General features: G+C 54.5%; 1 protein-coding gene across 1 annotated transcript in view; it reads right to left on the bottom strand.

Moving 5' to 3' along the window:
* CAPN15 (calpain 15) overlaps positions 1-13,374 on the bottom strand; it is a 53,243-nt gene extending 39,869 nt beyond the window's left edge. The window contains 3 exon segments of the mRNA XM_035895417.1: positions 2,130-2,449; positions 12,663-12,849; positions 12,941-13,374. Coding sequence (XP_035751310.1) covers positions 2,130-2,305 — 176 coding nt within the window. The 5' untranslated portion in view covers positions 2,306-2,449; positions 12,663-12,849; positions 12,941-13,374.
* Between the last annotated feature and the right edge of the window lie 5,116 nt (positions 13,375-18,490).

Raw genomic sequence — 18,490 nt, 5'->3', positions numbered from 1 at the left:
GGAAAAGCAAAGTCTATCCCAGAACTCCTGTTCAGCCTCCCCAGTTCTGCACTTCCTTCCTGCTACAGCACTCCAGGGACAAAGATGTTCCGAGGCAGAGCTACCTACCCTGACTTGTTCTATTGACTTATTTAATTTTTTTAAAGGAATATATTTACCTGTTCCTCTCTGGAACCCAATCATCCGCTGCTTCTTCACCCTATTGTTTCACCGGTCTCGCCATGGGAACCGCAGGCGCTTTGATGCCTGACAGCCTGGCTGATCTCAGCAGGTCTTTTGAACCCACTTCCATAATCACTGCCTAAAGCAGGTTCTTCCCACGCAATTCACTGCTCAGTGAATCACGGCCAGTGATTTTCCTGTCTCCAGGAACTGTGTGGCACTTAGCCGGGATGAGATCTCTTCTCCCTTTAGCGGGGGAAATACGTAATTATCAGCAATTAACAGGACACCAGCTTTATCTGCACCGAGACCGGCAGTTCCTGCTCTTGCCCCAACATCCGCTCCACCACGAAGGCTGGTTGTTCAGGAAATTTATTTCCACGCGTGAAGACTTCTCAAGCTCCTCCAGGCTACCGAGGTGGACTCACGAGCAGTCTGAGGGGGCACGCATGAGGCTGCAGGGCCTCGGCCTCTCCAGTGCCCGGTGCCAGCTTTGCACTGGAAGCTCCTCAATCTCAGCGCTGGCTGTGCACGGGCGTACCCGGGTGTTTGTCTGTGAGCCGTCCACACCTTCCCCGACTCTTCAAGACAGCAGGGGAAAGAGCAGCAGTCCAGAAGGAATAATCGCAGGACCCCTCTAAAATAGAGGGGCCGGAGCTACGCAGCACAGGCTGCCCACCAGAGCCGTGGGCCAGCCACGAAGGTTGGTCCGCACAGCAACGGGTGTTGGCAACTGCACAAAACGGCCTTTTGAAAGGCCTCTTGGGTGTTGCTAGGAACTCAAGCCCATGACCGAGAGCAAAGACAACAGCTAATTGGTTTCGTTACCAGGTCAAGGAAACCCAAGACAGGGCGACAAAGGAGCGAAGCGTGACGTCGCTTGCCTCGGAGTCTCCCGGAGTCATGCACCCGACACCGGGGAGCAGATTCCGGGACTCGCAGCAGCAGCAAGGCAAGAAAACAAGGACTACACGACAGATACTACATGACCATCACAGCAAACGCCTCCAATGGAAAGCCACAACAGCTCGGGGACACTCAGAAGCAAGCAGCTATTCCTAAAAGACTAGCGGCTCCAAACGGACTCAAGCAAGTACAAACACCCAACCAGGCTGGAATCTACACAAAGCAGGCATTAGGCAAAGGCTCCAATATTATTAGCACAAAACACGGCAGCTCCTATAGCCAAGCCCCCGGGGCAGAGGATTTTGGATGCTTTTGACATAGCTCTCAACCTGTCAGAGACTGAATGCAGGACACCAGCCCTCCAACACGGAGAGAGATTCCCCACTGCAAGCGGCTGATTGGGAAGGGGCAGAGGCAATGACTCAGGGACACGTCTGAGGCGCCGATTTCATCGAGGAGGGATGGAAATTGAGGGTTAGAAACCCTGAGCTCTTTTTCAGAGCAATCCTGTTTTGGCGTGTTTCGTTCCCCTGGATCTGGTATTCAAAGCATTTCACTGCTTTTGCATGAAAACAGCTTCTCTTGCTCTTCTGAGCTCAGAAACTTGGTTGGACTAGATGACCACTAGTGGTCCCTTCCAACCCTAAACATTCTATGATTCTGTGATCTTATTGCCACCCAACCTGGAGTCACAATCCACCTACAGTGTAGCTGGGAGCTCAGAAGGAAGAGGAGCCACAAGAAGATGGCAAACGCATTAAAGGAACTGAGATCCCCTTCCCAAGCAGCCACCTTCACAATTTAGGCGAGTGAGGAAGAGCTGGGATGGGTCCTGCAGTCCCTTTGCAGAAGTCACCAGCAGCCCTGTAAAAAGGACGTGGCTTGGCATCACTCGAATTGGTGGAAATTTGGCTCTAGCTTTCACGAGGAATTGAACTGAGCCTCTGAATGAAAGGACCCAACACACAATAGGATGCAAAGCAACTTATCTCCCAAACGCACCACCCCGGATTCAAGCTGAGAGGTAAGCAGGCTCGCAGGCTCCTTCCCCTCCTCCTTACCTTCGCACCCGGTGGTGTAAATGCTGATGCTGCCGCGTTATAAGGGCACTTTCCCAAACAGGGCCACTGTGACTACTCCTATACCAGCTCACGGCTGGGTGCCCCGGGTAGGGTGCGCTAGCGAAGCCATGGTCCGACTCCGTCTCTGCGGCCAACGATGAGGCAGAGCTCCCCATGGTTCCCCCCTACCCAGGCCACGCTGAGATTTATCCTAGGTTAGGTCCAAGCCAGTGGCACGGGCAGTTCGGGTGGAATAGGCGAGGCGCTGCGGCATGGGCTGCTGTAAAGATCCCAACACACTGGAGAAAGGAAGGTCGGTTCTGATCGAGCGTTAAAAAAACAAAAGAGAAAGGGGAAAAAAAAAAAAAGGAAAGAAAAAGAGAGAAAGATAAGGTATGATTTAAGCAACAACCTTCCATTTTCAGAAGCCTATCAATGCATGCTCTGACCGGGATGCCCATCCCAGCACTCACTGGGATGGGAAGGGCTGTTTCACTGAAGCCAGCTTTCACTGCCTGGAGGTGGGGAGTGCGGGGGCTCCAGGAGAGGCTCCCCCCAGTTAAAGCACCAGGAGATCCCAGGCACAGGGAAGCAGCCTGGCCAGCGGAGGACAGCACACCAGAGCCCAGCAGAAAGCCCTTGCTGCCACGGTAAAGCAGCGGCAAAGGGGGCAAGCAAGAGCAGCTCAGAGCCCAAACCCTTGGGAGTCACATGCACAAAGGTTCTTCTGGAAGCTCCAGGCTCTGACCGGCACACCCGGATTTCAGCCACCTCAGCTACGAGGAGTACGACTTGATGGCTTGTGGTGAGATGTTATTTTTCTCGTATGCAACCCAGAAGATCCCTCTGGTCCTGTTCCCCACTGACACCGCAATAGGGCTGGAAAGGGGCGGATGGGGCGTCTGCGCAAGCGTGGCCTCTGCAGCTGTTTCACACAGAGCAATGAAATACTCTCATCTCACGCCAATTTTTAGCTGATACTGAGCATCCCCCTACCCACAGAAGCAGGTTTGGGGCTTGGCCTGTTCTTGCTTTTCTCTCTCTCTCTCTTTCCTACTTTTTAGAATTCATTCTTTGAGCATCCTCACAGTTAAACCACAGAAACATTTCGCCTCCTCTAGTATACAAAGACGTTTAAGCATACACATGTCTCTCCTTAAAGGAAAAAGTCAGGGCAATCGGGATGCATGTCAGGAGAAGCGGATCAAGGGAACATTTAACAGAGCAAAAAAGAAGAAACAAGGAAGGAAAAAAAATAAAATAGCACAGCTGAGCTTATTCAATTACCCACCAGGATTTATAGGGATGAATGAACTGTAGAAGGACCTTTGCGGAGAAACTACTTTGTGTAGTAAAAAGGCTGAAACAAAGACTCCTAAAATACAGTTTTTCAATCCCAGGATTGTTCTAAGGGATCAGGAAAGGCCTTGATAGATAACAGCGGCTCCAGGAGCAGGTGCGGTTCTGCTGCGAGCTTAACACCGGAACGCGCTGGCCTTAGGCCATTAGCCGGGGAACGTTAACTGCTCTGCCGTGGTCTCTGCAACCTGCAAAGCCTGGGCTAACAAAATAAAACTGAAATAAAGTCCAAGAACATGATTTTCCCTACCTGGATTTCCTCGTTTTAATTGGGCTGCCTAACTGCTGTGCATCAGCCACCACCTCTCCACACTCTGCCTCCCGCTCCCTGCCCGACAGCACGATGGCGCCGATTCCTGCAGATCCAGCCAAAACGGGTCCCTGGCACCGCCGCTCTCATTTCCTGCTATTCGAGCAGTCAATTTGTACCCAATCCGCTTTTCTGGCTAAATGAAAGCCATGCGATGCGAGGGGAAGAGTACTCCCAAGTGCCATCAGCTCAAGCCTAACTGGAGACACCAGCGGTCCCACACCTACGCCCCCGCTGGCTTTTCTGCCGCAGCCCACGGCGAGCGCTGTACGTGCTGCACGGCGAAGGCACGGGGGGATGCAACTACGAGACCTGCTAGAAGAACAAACTCTCTCTCTCACCTCAAGGCTTGGTTTCTACCACGATAACGTAAATAAATAAAGGCAAGATGGGTAGAAACACAGCCCCGTACAGTGCGCCGCAGGCGGGGCGAAGCAGAAGGCAGGATGCTCAGCCAGTTAATAGCGTTCTTCCCCCCTCGAGCAGAGCCGAACTGCCAAATAAAGCAATTCCACACGCTGGTTCGAGACCACTTCCTCAGCTGACTCTCCAGCTGGAAAAGCAGAACCCTTTGCTTCCTCCTCCTACACACGGAAACGCCAGTTTTAGCTCACCACAACAGGCGAGAGACATGCCTGCTGCCCGCATTACTGCTGGCTCCCGACGCGGTGCTTGTGCCTCGGCCCGTCCTCCTCCGCCAGGTCTGCTCCGGGGAGTCTGAGCTGGCTGCTCAACGCAAACGCTCTGCGGGGAGAGGAGAGGCCGGGAGCCCTGCTTTAAAGCCCCCCGGCGGGTGGAGCTGGGGAGAGGAAGACATCTATAAATAGGGGGAGGATAACCTCGCTAAGTCGTAGTGATCTCCAAGACTGTCTGGTCTAAGTGGGCTGCTTGGCTGCGAGTGCCGCGTGAAATCGGATTTCTCCAGGCAAAGCAGTAAATCCTTTCCTTCAGGGTCACCCCTCACGCCAGGTGAGAGCAGCCAATGAACGATAGTTAGGGGGGGATCGTTGGCCCAAGGAGGGGAGAAGGCGAACCTGCTCCAGAACAGGAGGAGCGGCAGCGTTACGGCTCAGCCTAAAGCGTGTATGTGCTCGCCATGCTGAGCCACAGAACGCCTTTGGCAAACACCGAGCAAGGGAAGAGCCTGCGAGAAGTAAAGGTGAGAACAAAAAACCCTACATCCTAGCAAGGGAAGGGGTCAATTAAAGAAGCTGACGAAGAAGAAAGCCTCTCTGGAAGCACCCAGCCTTGGTTTTGAGGAACTTCTCCCACCGGGCAGGGGGATGCCCCAGGAGATGCCCTGCAGGCACATTGCTGCGGAACAGGGAAGGCTTCGGCCGCCGAAGGGGAGCAAACTGCCAGGAGCTCCTCTGCCCTGGCAGGAGGGAGCAGGATTTTCCTCCTAATTAATAAAACACCGCTTCCACCTAACTAACCAGGAGAGGAAGCAACAACGCAAACAGATTGAAGTGTCTTGAGAAGGGCGGATCTCACCCATGGAAATGAACAGTTAAGCACCTTAGCAAGATGCTGAGTTTGGATTTTGGGGTGGTTTTTTTTGTCCCTTGCAGCTGCAATAATTACCAGGTTTCAACTGACGCTGTTTAACTGCTCCCAAAATACTGCTTCCAAAAGAAACCCAGATTTGATCTCTCCACCCCCAAGCCACCAGCACCCACTTACCCTGATCCGTTGTACTTGATGCAGACCCCTCCTCAAATTGCCCCCCCCAGCACCCAGGGTAGCGGGCATTTACAGAGAGTTCAGGACAGTGGAGCATTCCCATGGAGCTTCCTCCTGCTGCCAGGACAGCGGAGCAGCCGCCTGGATGCTTCCAGACAAACCCTGCCCCTCCACACAAGTCAGCAGTGCTGACCCCTCGGGCCCCAGCTCTGCTGCCACACCACCCACGGCGAAGCAGGCAGGAAGGGTGGGAATCTGGGTCTGCCCAAACTCCTTTCCTTCCCTCTGGCTCCCAAAGTAGGCTTTGGCTCTGCAGAGAGCCAAAAAAAAAAAGAAAAAAATGGAACTAGCCCATGTGTTTCAATGTACCTAGGAAGTTGCAGGATCAACTTTTCCTAGCATCCTCCTAGGATCAGCCCCAAGCTCTTCCCTCTGGCACGCAGCAGGTCCCTGGAGCTGCTCCAGCCCACTGAGGAAAGCAGTGAGGCAGACTGACCTGTGCTGGTCCCATGGGCTGAAGCCCCCCCCTTGTGATGGGATATCCCCCCACGCTCCTTTTCTTATTAATTTATCCGTCCATGCAGCACGAGCCAGCTCAGCTCCTGCCTGAGTTTTCCAACCTCTCTCTGTTCTCAGCCTCCCAGACTCCGGGACAAGACTTTGTCACTTCATTAATTCCTCCACTCCCCCAGCCTACAAATGAAGCCACCTCTGAGCTACTCCCTTGCTCCAGGGAAGATCCAGGAATGAAAACACAGCCACCCCCCACACCAGACAGTTCTCATCTGAGGTGCCGGGCCAGCAGCTGGCCCAGGAGAAGGCACACGGTGTACCTGGGGGGAAAAACATCGCTCGGAGCTGTGCCCAGAGGAAGCCACATAGAGGAGGCTTAATTCTAGGATTGATGCTGCAAGTACCAGCCCTCTGCTGTGTGAACCCCCCTGCCTGGGGACATGTGGGACCTGGTACCACCCTCACCAGCAGAGGAGGAGCTCTCTCACTCACATGCAACCTGCTGCTTGAATGGAGAAACAAGGGTTCCTGAAGAGCTCTGAATGTCCAGCCCCCCCTCTCCCCCCCAGCCCTGGCAGGAACACTCTCCTCTCTGGAGCCTGCAGGATATAACTCACCCATCCAAAACACAAAGGAGTGCAGGGGCAGGTGAGTGCAGCTGGAGGGGCTGTGGGTGGCTTGGGGCACCAAACCGAAGACCACTTCATACATCATGAAGACAGGGCAGACCCTTGACCCTCAACTCATCTTGCCACCAGGCAGAGGAGATCTCCCCACCTACCACCGGAGCAGACACGTGCTCACAAGGGCCCAGGGTACGCAGGGAACGGCGTGCAGGGACGGGTAAGGTACCCAGCGTGAGACATGTCAGCCTAAGAAGTTTATAAAGTCACAGAGGATATGTGAAATCCGTAACTCTATTAGGTATAGGTATAGTATAGGTATAGGAAGGATGCAGAGTAGAGGCCTGATGGTGTGTCATGCCAACCAAGCAAGGGCAAAAAAGCTCAAGCATTTGTGTGCGCAATAAATGACACCCGGCCGGGCTCCCCGCTCTGCAGGGCAGGGGGGCAGAACCCCAGGACATGCAAAGCCAGGTACCGGCACCAAGCAGAGCACGGCTTGTATTCGCCGTGCTGAGAGGACCCTGGTAAAAGAAGTAACCATAAGGGAAGAAGGGAGAACAATCTCTCTTTTTCCCCAAGGCAGGGAGGAAAGAGCAGACAAGCCACAAGACATCCACCTCAGACAGATGCAGGACAGGTTGAAATCCAAGATTCTCAACACCGACCCAACGAGAGCTCTACAGCTCCGGTGCAGCCAGAGATCCCGTGATCACCCGCAGGACCCCTGTTGCAAAGCAGCCAAGCAAACTGGAATTGCTCCATGCCCAGCAGGTGCCTTGCACAAAGCTGGTGTCTTGGGTGACAAAGTTTTGCTGCTCTTTCTTCCTGTCCTTGCTCCTCCCGAGTGCCGCAGTCTTGGCAAGAAATTACGGTGTCAGCAAGCTCCAGTTCCTTGCAAAGTTTCTGGCAGGGAGGGGTGGGAAGGTACCTCCAAGGTCGGACTGAGGCATAGGTATAACAGGAAGGACAGGCCAGCGGTTGGCACGCTCAGCTGGGACGTGGGAGGCTTTTTCAGCCCTCCTGCTCTACCACAGAGCTTCCCGTGTGACTCGGGGCACAGTCCCATGACTCAGAAAGCACTGCCCTACCTCCCAGGGCCAAGAAGTCGTCGGGTTCGCAAGGCACTAGGACAGCAGGGACTGCGCGAGCACTGCAGACGGGAGGACAGGGAAAACGGAGAGAAGGGCAAAACTTACCCGAACGTTGTTATGGGGCAGCAGGGCTGAGAGAAGAGAGGCAAGTCAGATGTTCCAGCCTTAGAGGGAATCTAAGGGACTGGAAGCTGCAAATGAGCTGTTTTCCAAATCACGGTGAGAAATAAGATTGGTGCGCTACTTGCGGAGATATCATTAGATGAAATTAGCTGCCTGGAAACAGATTTCCAGATGGGCTATTAACGAGGTAACAAGATAATTTAACTGGGAGTCCTAGACCAGCACAGAACGGGACCTCATGCTTCATGCTACACTTCAGCAAAGTCCCGAACAGCAGCACATCTTTCCGGCCATGGTCATTAACATGCAAAGGCAAGCTTGAGGATCTTTACCTTCTTTCAGCTGCCTTGAAACTGGTTCTGGCCCAACTTTTAACACAGAAGAAACTCATACACAGCAGCTGAGTTGGGCTGAGCTGCATTTAATGCCCAGCACTGACTCTTCATAAGTATGCAGGCAGAGGAAGAGGTGTCCAAAGCCTGAAGCGAAAGATTGATAGGAAAAGTAGATTTATTGTAGAGCCAGCTTAGCCGCAAAGCAACCAGCGTCAAAGTCGGAAGAAAGTTTCCTCTTCTGCCTTGCACAGGACGCTGCAAACCAGTGACAGATTATCCAGTGAGCTACTGGAAATCTAGCAATGTCACTTTGAGAGAGGGGATTATACAGATTTGAAAGGGCAATCAACACCTTAATTACAAGCTATGGGGAGAAAAAGAGGGAGAAGCAGCGGACAGGAAGGTTTCTCCAAAATAAGTGTTAGCTTCAAACCCCATCTCCATTGACAACCGAAGAGCAGGAAGGTCCTTCTCTGAGCAAGCACGAAAACGGCAACAAAGGCACTGCCCAAGCAGGGTCTGAGTGCACACACACTAAAAAAACACCCAAATGCAAGCGAAAACCAAATCTTTAAAACCCCAGTGCTCTATTAAGCCAATTAACATTGCTCCAGTGAAGTGCAACGAGCCCCTTGCACCCTCCAGTTCACCAGCGACGGCGGCTGGCTTTCCAGCGCGGCGTTAACGGCAGCGTGTGTGGGCTGGTGTGGTTGGGCTCATTAGCAACATCACGGTAATGCCACAGACAGACAGACACGGGGAAGAAACAAAACAAGCCAAGCCACAGCATCTCATCTGGGGAAGCTTTACCAGCAGAGCTAATTTCCAGATCTTTTCCTCCCTGTATTTATAATCCTTGTAGCAGAGCTCTGTCATCCCGCTCAGCCCACAGACTGCCCCGGCTGGCAAACATGCCAGGCTGAAGAATCACCTCGAGAGACTGCCTGCCGAGGCCAGTTGCATTATAAAACCAGAAAGCTTTTACTTGCCTGCTACCAGTATGCTATAGATTTAATGGGAAGCAGCATAAGCAGGGACGCTTTGCAGGAAGAACGCACGCACGGGACTCTTGCCAGGAAAAATGCGTCTTGAGTAACACATGTGCTCTTAGTTTCCTCTTTTTTTCAGAAAGGTTTAACCACACTCTGGGCTACCCAGCAGCAATAAAACATTTTTTTTTCCCCCCCTTTCTCACTTAGAGCAGAGTGTTGATTGGTAAACAGCAGATCTTCCTGTCTGAGGCTGTGCCAGCCTGTGCAGAACAGAACTGTTGTTATTGCACATTCACAGCTAGAGATAAACATGAATAAGAGCCACAAGTAAGAGCCAGGCACTGGCTCTTCAATGCATTGCTTTATCAGGTTCACCTTGAGTCGACTGTTTCTGACAACATCTCTCCCTCCTGAAGGGGCAAGATGGCAAAAGCAGCAAGGACAAACATCAAAAAAAAAAAAAAGACAACAGAAGTGACAGTAGCACAAAAAGTGCTCTTCTGTACTCGCTAACATCCACAAACTGTGCAGCTCACAACCCCACCTGCGCTTAAAACACTCAAAAGCACAACACGGAAATAAATGGGGCCCAGCAAAACCAACCTCCCAAAAAGAAGCGATGGAAAAAACAAAGCAGCTTTCAACACATTTCTCAGGACAAATCTGCATCGAGAGCCACGACTGGTGCAGGACATAAAGGTTACAGCGAACCAGGGGAGGAAAAAAAATTTGCAAGTCATCTCTCATCTGCAAGATGACACTCTGCAACGGCACAAGGAGAATAACCCAGCCCAGGAAAACTGGATACTGGAAGTCAGAGGAGGGTTTCTAACCTTTCAGGGAGCAGACCTCTGGACCAGCTGCTCCAGAAGCACTGGGGAAAAAAGCAGAGAGTTAGTTCCAACAGAGAGCTCCTGGAGAAGCTCATGACCTGCACAGGACGACTGTCTTCAGCAGCAGGGAACGGGCCTTGCTGACCGATGATGGTCCTCCCATCACTCAGCAAGCTGAACTCGTAGGGGGCCATGGGTGCCCAGGCACAGCACAAACACGAGGTCATAGCCAAAAGGACATCAGGGATTGTACCTTCAGATCATGCTAAGCTGCCAGATAAGCAGAGGAAGAGCTGGCCACTGCGGAAGGGGAGGGAAGGGAAGAGAGCTGCAGCAAGAAGCAGGGTCTCACAGCCAGTGAAAACCCAGGGCACGGGCTTGGAAAGCAAAGTCTCAGAGACGGAGGGTGCAGGAGACGTCCCCCGAGCACGCTGTCCCCAGGCACTCGAGCCACAGCGTTAATTCTAACACAGATCAGACAGACGGTAAACACGTAACTCGTCCAAGCCACATCCAGCTGCGTCCCTTGCTAGAGACAGCTCCCCGTCGTCACCACGCTGCCCTGTCCAGAGCCACATGGACTCTTCACACAAGGGCAGCAGTACCTGGGTGTCTCCTCCTGCCATTTTAATGCAATTTGGCCTTTCCTGGCTTTGATCAGGCACCACGTCCCAATTTCCAACCAACTGGCCTAGATTTAAACCACCACGTCCCTGGCTGTGCCTCAGGCAAGCGCAGAGCTAGGATAAGCCTGACAGACAACAGTGGCATTTGGCATTTCCATCAGAAACCACCGGGAGATAAAAGTGTGGGAATTGCCGAGAACTGCGCTAGAGGCTGCTGCCTGCCCCACGAGCACAGGGAACCAGGGGAGCACGGAGGGGTGGGACAGGGGGAGCAAAACCCAGAGGGGACAAGAAGATAGCTCCTCTTCCAGCACAGCTTGGTGCCATAACCTAACGGAGAAGCATCACATTACTGTTCACCCCTCTCCACCTCCAGATTGCACCCGTACTCTGTCCTGGGTGATCCTGAAAAACACGTGAATCCCTCTGCCCACTGGTGTCGTCACCGTGCCACTATTTCTGTTAGGAGATAATGCTGTCATTGAAATGACACGATTGGAATGACACCTGGTACAGCTGAAGTGACAGATACAACAGTGCCTGACGCCACGACGATACTGCCCTCTCCTCACCGGAGTGGCCGTACTGGCTTACCGTCTCCATCACAAGCGGCTCCTCTTCAGCTACACCGATACAGCTCCAACTGTAGGATGCGTTCAATTACACAACGCCTTGAGCGATATTTGCCCACGAGAGCAGTTATTTGAACAAATATAATGATCGCAGAAGGAAAATGCTGTATGCTAAGATGAGAGGGCTGAACCATAACGCAGATGCTTTGAGGAAGAAACTGCCTTTGCTACAGCAAAGCCGGCCCGAACGGCCACCCAGGGTACCTCCCCGCACAGCGACGGAGCACCTCTTCACCGAGACCAGCTGGCTGCATCCTGAACTCCCGTTAACCCGAACGGGCAGATGGAGAGGAGGTCATGTAACAGGAGCTGCTCTCAAATGCCTTGCAAGACACATCCCGAGCCCCAGACCCCCAGCCTTCCCTCCACCAGGCTCCGCTTCCTAAAGCGCCTCGTGCGGCAAGGTCCGGCGATGGGAACAAGGGCTGTGAGCACCTGCAGCAGCATTCACAACGCTCTCCGAGGCCGCATCAAAACCGGTCCAAGAGCAAGGAACGTTACTTCATCCCTCCCACAGCTGAGAGCTAGCCGTGGCGCAGATCTCAGCCAACGCCTGCCTGGTGACAGTCACCGTTCCAAGACCAGAGTGCTCACGGCCTGGCTTCACTGACCCCAAACCGCAAGAGATCCCTGCAGACCTTCTGCTGAGGCTGGACACCAAAGGCACACGGAGACTCCCCCTAGCCCATAAGCACCCAGGCGGACCAGACCAGCCAACACACAGCACACCAGCGACCACTCGATTAATCCAAAGCCCTGGCCTGGGATAAGGCCACATCAGCCTTGCTCATTCAAACACAGGGACACCACCACCAGATGCTCTCCTGCAGTGGACACCGCGAGCGCATCCTGAAGGCACAAGCTCGGACTGGCTTCCCACCACCTCTCCCTGTCCCTGCAGGGCAGGCTCTGAATCGCCAGGCTGGAAGCAGCCCCAGCCACTTAAGGCACAACACAGTCATCTCTCTGTCCCAGTCCCGGGCTGGGAACCGCCACTCGGCACTGTGGTTACTGCAGGCAAAGCAGCGCAGAGTTTCTTCGATGAATTCCCTGCCCTTGCACTGCCTCAAGCACACCCTGGGACAGTCACGCAGTTTCCACGGCGTAAGACTGCGAGGTCCTGGAAGACCCCACATTTCCTCTTCCACTCTTCCTGTTTCCTCTTTGCCATGAGAAAACGAGGGGACGCCGGTATCCCCACCCACAGGGGCACGCAGCCTTCACAAAGACAGCAAGGAGAGAGGAACACTCAAAGAAGGAAACAAAACAAGGAAAAAAAGACAAGAACAAGAGGCGTGGGAGACAAGAAGCAGGGTCACGGTGCTTACAAGCCAGAGGAGGAAAGGTCTTTTTCCTTTCAGCCCCTCCCAGCCCAGCACAGAGCCAACCACAGTCAGAAAAGCCGCTCACCCAAGACGGCTTCTGCTCTGCAGGTCCAATGCCCAGTTGGTGCGAAGTCAGCCTGGCGTCCCTGGGGTCGAGCGGCTGCTGTTGGCACCAGCGGAGCGGCCCGGGTGGAGGAGCATGCTAGAAGGTCTCTGCACAGAGCCGCGGGCAGCACACCGAGCCTGCTAGGAGGAGCCGCTGCTGCACCGAGCTGGGGAAGGGAGAGGAAAGAAAGGCACGTGAGAACGAATGGCTCCCGAGGCTCGGGGCTGATCAGCATTGCACCTGCACATGCAACCAACCTCACATTTTAGGTCACTCAGTCAGCATCCACTTGAACCACAGCTCTGAGAAGGCTCTGTGCTTCCCGCGGCATCCAGCTGGTGATGGGCTGGGGCTCGGTCCCACCCGGAGGCAGGAACCGATCTGCTTTTGAGTCAACTCAGATTCTTCACTCGTCGTTTCAGAACCTTTGTTTGGTTCAGAACCTTTGACTTGATGGTTCTGTTCCCACCACTGGCCTTACTCCCTCTGACGGCGGCGGCTGCTTAGCATTCCGGTAAGAGCTGTCGTCGTGCAGGTAACGCAACACCTCAAGAGCACAGCAGGATCTTAACGATAAGGATTCTGGACAGCTCTCGACAATTAGCAACAGGGCAGGATCTCCCAAGGGCTCCGGATGTGAACGCAGGGATGTCTGGAGGGGCACACTGCCTGAATGTTCAAATACAGAAACAGATGTTAATTACTCCGCATGGCCAGGACATCGTTAGCAGTTACACCTACTGGAAATTCAAAAGTACAAATTCCTCTGGTTCTGTCAAACAGGCCCATCCCACCCGCAGAAGGCATGACGTTGGAATACTTGCCTCGGCAAACCTCCCTCCCCCAAGACATTTCCCCTTCCCCCTTCACACTCTCTGCTCTTGAAACAACCTGTTCTAATGAAATTCATACTTTGACAAAGTGTTGTCTCCTTTGGGACAGGCTTTTATCAGATGGACGCAACAAGAACCCTTGTCCATAACTGGTTGGCTCACCAGCACACTCTGTTTCTCTTTTAGATTGGGGAGGGAGCAAATGAGGATTCAGCCAGAACAACGTGATCGCTGAGCCTCTCCGGGAGCGCGGCAGAAGCACGCAAGAGCACCAGACCCGGTTCTGCCCCCACCACCTTGCCTGCTCTCCCCACAGCCCCACCGTCAGGTGCAGCCCCTGGGGTAGGTGATGGGGAATTCACAAAGAGCTTTTCTCTTCCAGAACCACTGAGATTTCCAGGCAGTGGGGCAATGGGCACAAACTGAAGCAGAAGAGGTTCCAGTTGAACGTGAGGAAGAACTTATTGACTGTGAGGGTGCCTGAGCCCTGGCCCAGGCTGCCCAGGGGGGCTGTGGAGTCTCCTTCTCTGGAGATCTTCAACCCCCACCTGGACGCTGTCCTGTGCCCCCTGCTCTGGGTGAGCCTGCTTGGGCAGGGGGGTGGCACTGGGTGAGCTCCTGAGGGCCCTTCCAGCCCCTGCCAGGCTGGGATTCTGTGAAAAGGCGACCTGTGGTGAATGCCTGGACACGTGCTGCTCGTGGAACCAAACCAGCAAACGGAGAATGTTACAGAGAGGGCAAGAGACCCCCCTCGGGAACCAGTAAAAAGTAAATAAGGGCCTGATTAAGGTTCAGGAGGACCATCCCGATCCTTTTAAACCCAAGGGTCTGTACAGCACTGGCTACACAGGGAACTCCTGGCCGAGAGCATCTCCAAGGCACACAGTCAAGCCACTCCTGCTCACTGGAAAGGCTTAAGACTTAGGAGAGCCAGAGAGACAAACACCAGAGGACGGCACAGCCCAGGACGGCACACCCCACAAGTGCCCACATCAGTCTACGTGACACCACGTCATTTTTCTTGCAGAAGACGTGTTTGCGTACGCATGGGCTAGGAAGAGAAACCGCTTAACACCCAGCAGCTTAAAATAAAACCTGTGCTGAGATTCCAAGGACTGCCCGAGCTCTGTCCGCTGGCCTGAGTCGGGCAGGCCGGTGACCGATGCAGGCAAGCTGGAGAGCAAGTCCTTGACCACAGCGGTGCTGCAGCCTCTCTGGAGAGCAGGGCTGCCACGGGGTGGGGAGGACACAGCCCAGCACGCGAGGACCCTCGTGCCGTGCTCCCGCTTCCACAGACCAGCACAAGTACAGAGGGAGCTCACTTGGTACCCGGCACAGCTGTCGGAGTTACCTTCTCTGCAGACCTTGCTGCGGCAGGAGCAGAAGGACCTTCTGCTGTCAGAGGAACGCAACGCGGCGCAGGTTGGGAAGCTGCCTGTGATATCCTCAGTAAACCAAAATCATCCGGGCTGGCGCTGGGAACAAGATGCCAAAGGGGAAACTTTGGTGCTGCACGTTATAGAAATGCAGCTGGGCGATATCACCGGAGGGGGACGGCAGCTTTTTGTAAGGTCTCGGTCTCTCTTTCACCAAAGCGAACGTGTATTGAGAACCCTGCAGCTTTGGGAAGGGCTGCTGATCCCAGGACGGGGGCGAGATGCCAGCTTGGCCTCCCTGACACGGTGCAATCGCCACCCTCCGACGCTGTTCAGTCCCGCAGCATTTAGCTAGCGCCCTGGCTTGCTACAAAAGGGGCTGCATTGCAGGAACAGAACAGCTATTTCTTTTTTTATGAACACACATTAGAGTTTACACCACTGGCAAAGCGCAGAGGCATGCATTTGTAGAGGAACAGAGAGATGGTTCCAATACCGGTTTAAATGGGCAAGCCTAAAGACTCGGCTTCAATTTTTAGAAATCAAACTTGATCATCTCAAGCTGGCAAAAATAGCCCCGCGTTCCCTCAAGTTATTTTCTTTTCAACTAGGCAGGGTACGGCACAATAGGAAATATCAGCAGTTATGTACTCAACCTCCAGAAACCCAAAGGGCCAATTCCAGCAACCCACGGCAGCGTTCCAACCCTCCCCTGATCCATTTGCTGGAGTTAGGCTGAAAAGCGTGCTGCCCCCAAGCCATTCAGCAAACTCCACGTCCCACTAATTACATCAATATAAATGTATTCTCTTGGCTGTCAAACATCGGCTGCCTGAACAGGACGAGGCTCTGCCATGTAAATGCAGGAACACAATTGCTCTTTCTGCTGGCGACACATTTCTTTGGATCTTATTTCCTTCCCAGGGCTCCCCCTTCTCCCTCCTGCCCGGGCACCAGCAGTTTTTTTCCAGTGCAAAGAGGAAACGGCACACAAAACCCCTCCTCATCTTTTAAGAGACCGAACACGAGCAGATCTGGGGAACATCACCGGCATTTCCTACCAGCCAACCCAAGAGCTGCCAACACGCAGGGAAGGGAGCTGCGAAGGCAAGCGTTAAACGTTTCTCAGGCGCAGGCAACAGCCCCTCTGCCTCCCTTGGCCTCCTCAGCTGCCATTGCTAAATACAAGGCAAGCATCGACGCTGCAAATAGCAACAAGAGCGCGGCAGAAATGTGGTAGTAGCCTGCTCCTCCCTGCCCGGCTCAGTGACGGTGGCCTGCAAAGGGCTGCACGCTCCGGCAGGGTCCAAGAGCAGCCGGCGAGGAGGCAAACGAAGGCAGCTCCAGGAGGCTGCCGGGGAGCAGGCAGACAGCACGTCTCGCTCCGAAGAGCGGGATTATGACGGAAAATGAGGAGGAAGCCACTGACTCACCTGTCCCACCCGCATAAGCAGCTTTCCCAAGGCTGCACTGTACGTGACCTTTCTCGGAGCCCCGCGTTCCGGCACATCGGCTGTCGGCAAGTTTGCTCCCAGCACCGGGCGCTAGGAGAGAGCCGTCTCGGCAGGACACCGGGCTCTGACGCTTTCCAAACCTCTCCCAGCCCCCGGGTCTGACCGCGGGCAGCCACAACCCTTCGCTCCAGCCTCCCCTTGCTTCGTAAAGACCCTCACTTGGAGAAATGCCACAGGATCCGTTCCTCCCCCGCCCCCTCTCTGCTCACAGAAAGGGGCAGAACAGACCCAGAAACGAACAGAAGCCTGGCTTCGGGTGAAGCAGGAGGAAAAAAGCATTTCTCCCACCTGCACTTCACCTGAGAGCCGACCGGCACAGCCACGTCTGTGCACGCCGGCCTGGGGACCGGCTGGGTCTCTCTGTGTCTAGGTCTCACGTGCAACCACTCCAATCTTGGCAAGCTCTGACAAAACCTCCGGGCCGGATGAAAGCACTGTATTTTCCACAAGATAAAGCTAATTGCGCTCAGCTGGCTGAGGCAACACCAGGGCCCAGGCCATTTCCCTCTGCACAGCCAGCGGTATTCAGAGAAAAGATAAAGAGTGCCCAGAGCAAAGATAAAGGGAGCCCCGGGGACCGCGGCGGGGTAACCAGTGCATCCCACCAGGGCACCCCCCAGGTCACCCAGCCCTTCCGCTACCGCCAGCCGGCTCCGAGCCCAGGCAGGATGCCCGACCTTTTCTTGTGTGTAGCTTCAGCAGTCCTGGTTTGTTTTTCGATATTTATTCCGATTCAAAAGACACTATGCCTGGCCCACGCCTCGGGTTCCCTTCCGCACCCAGTCATCAGGCTCGAGGAGGCTGCCGCCTCTCCTGCCAAAGCAATATGGCTTCGCAAACCCAGCAAGTCACATCAAACCTTCAAAGGCCTCTCCAGCCCTCCAACCGCACCCGGGGAAGGGAGCAGTGTTGGGTCTTGCCTTCTGCCCTCAGCTGCTAAAGCCTTGGACACAAACAGAAGCTGATGCAACTTCAAACTCGTTACTATCCCCACGTACATAAAATCACGGTGATTTGAATCACGCCTCTCCGACACGTTACGCTACCGCAGCTCGTTCCTCAGGCAGAGCTCAGTCCTGCTCCGGCTCACTCAGACACAAAAGCCAGTCCGTGCGGCAGCGGGTCTCAAGAAACGGCCACGCAAAAATCACCAGCAGACTCACGGGGCCGCAGGAGGCCGGTCGGCCACTCGGCCGCCCTCCCACCACAGGTCTGCTCCAGGTTAGGGAAGGTGGCAGCTCGCAAAGAGCACAGCCCCTGGAGCTTAAGTCCCTACGAGTCCCGGGTGGCGATGAGCAAAGGATGGCAAGATCAGCAAGGGCCGGGATCTGCAGCCCATCTCCATCAGCCAGCGGCTGCGATCCGTGCCGCTCATCTCCACCTCGGCTCCCTCTAAACCAGCCTCCTGGTCGCCAGCACCAGCGCACCACCGTCCGTGCACAAACGCCCCAGGCCACGTACAGTAAGCGCTTCCCAGATAACCTTCTGTCCGACCATGAAAAACTACCCATCCGCATCCCGGGCCTGAAGGCCTACGGAGCGCTGAGCACCAGCTGAGATTTCGATCTGAAAAAACGGTTGGAGGATACAACGTGACATTTCAAACACAACGTGCACATTATTCGCTCTCCCCCAGCAGTTCACCGGGCAACCAACCCGAAACATTTCTTTCCTGATGCTCGGGAGGGAAGGGATGCACCCCAGAAGCAGGCACGGGGAGGGGAGAGCTGCTCAGAAAATGGAGAGGCTGGCCAGCGCAGAGAGCCTTTTCCATCCACCGTAACAGACTTCTGCATCCAGGGTCTGGAGGCTGACGTGCTTACCGCTGCAGCAAAATCCAGGGGTCTCGCTGAGGCGTCGGGGCCCGAGCAGCCTTCGGATGCGTCCGAGACCCCAGCACGAGAGCCAGGCGACCGATTCGAAAGGGGCAAACTCGCAAATGCTTTAGAAACTCTGCACGGACCCCTGCTCGGCCCCCAGCAGGCGGGTTTCTAACCCGGAGGCTGGAGTGCCTGCAGCCCTGCAGGACAGGCGGCTCCGGCGGGCTCTGCTGCGGTGCAGCCCCGGAGCTGGCCCTCGGCAGC

The sequence above is a fragment of the Egretta garzetta genome, unplaced genomic scaffold, assembly GCF_000687185.1.
Source record: "Egretta garzetta isolate BGI_Z169 unplaced genomic scaffold, ASM68718v1 scaffold140, whole genome shotgun sequence".
In the NCBI taxonomy this organism is placed as follows: Eukaryota; Metazoa; Chordata; class Aves; order Pelecaniformes; family Ardeidae; genus Egretta; species Egretta garzetta.
The sequence above is the reverse complement of the archived record's forward strand: the minus strand, read 5'-3'. Positions and strand labels throughout refer to the sequence as shown.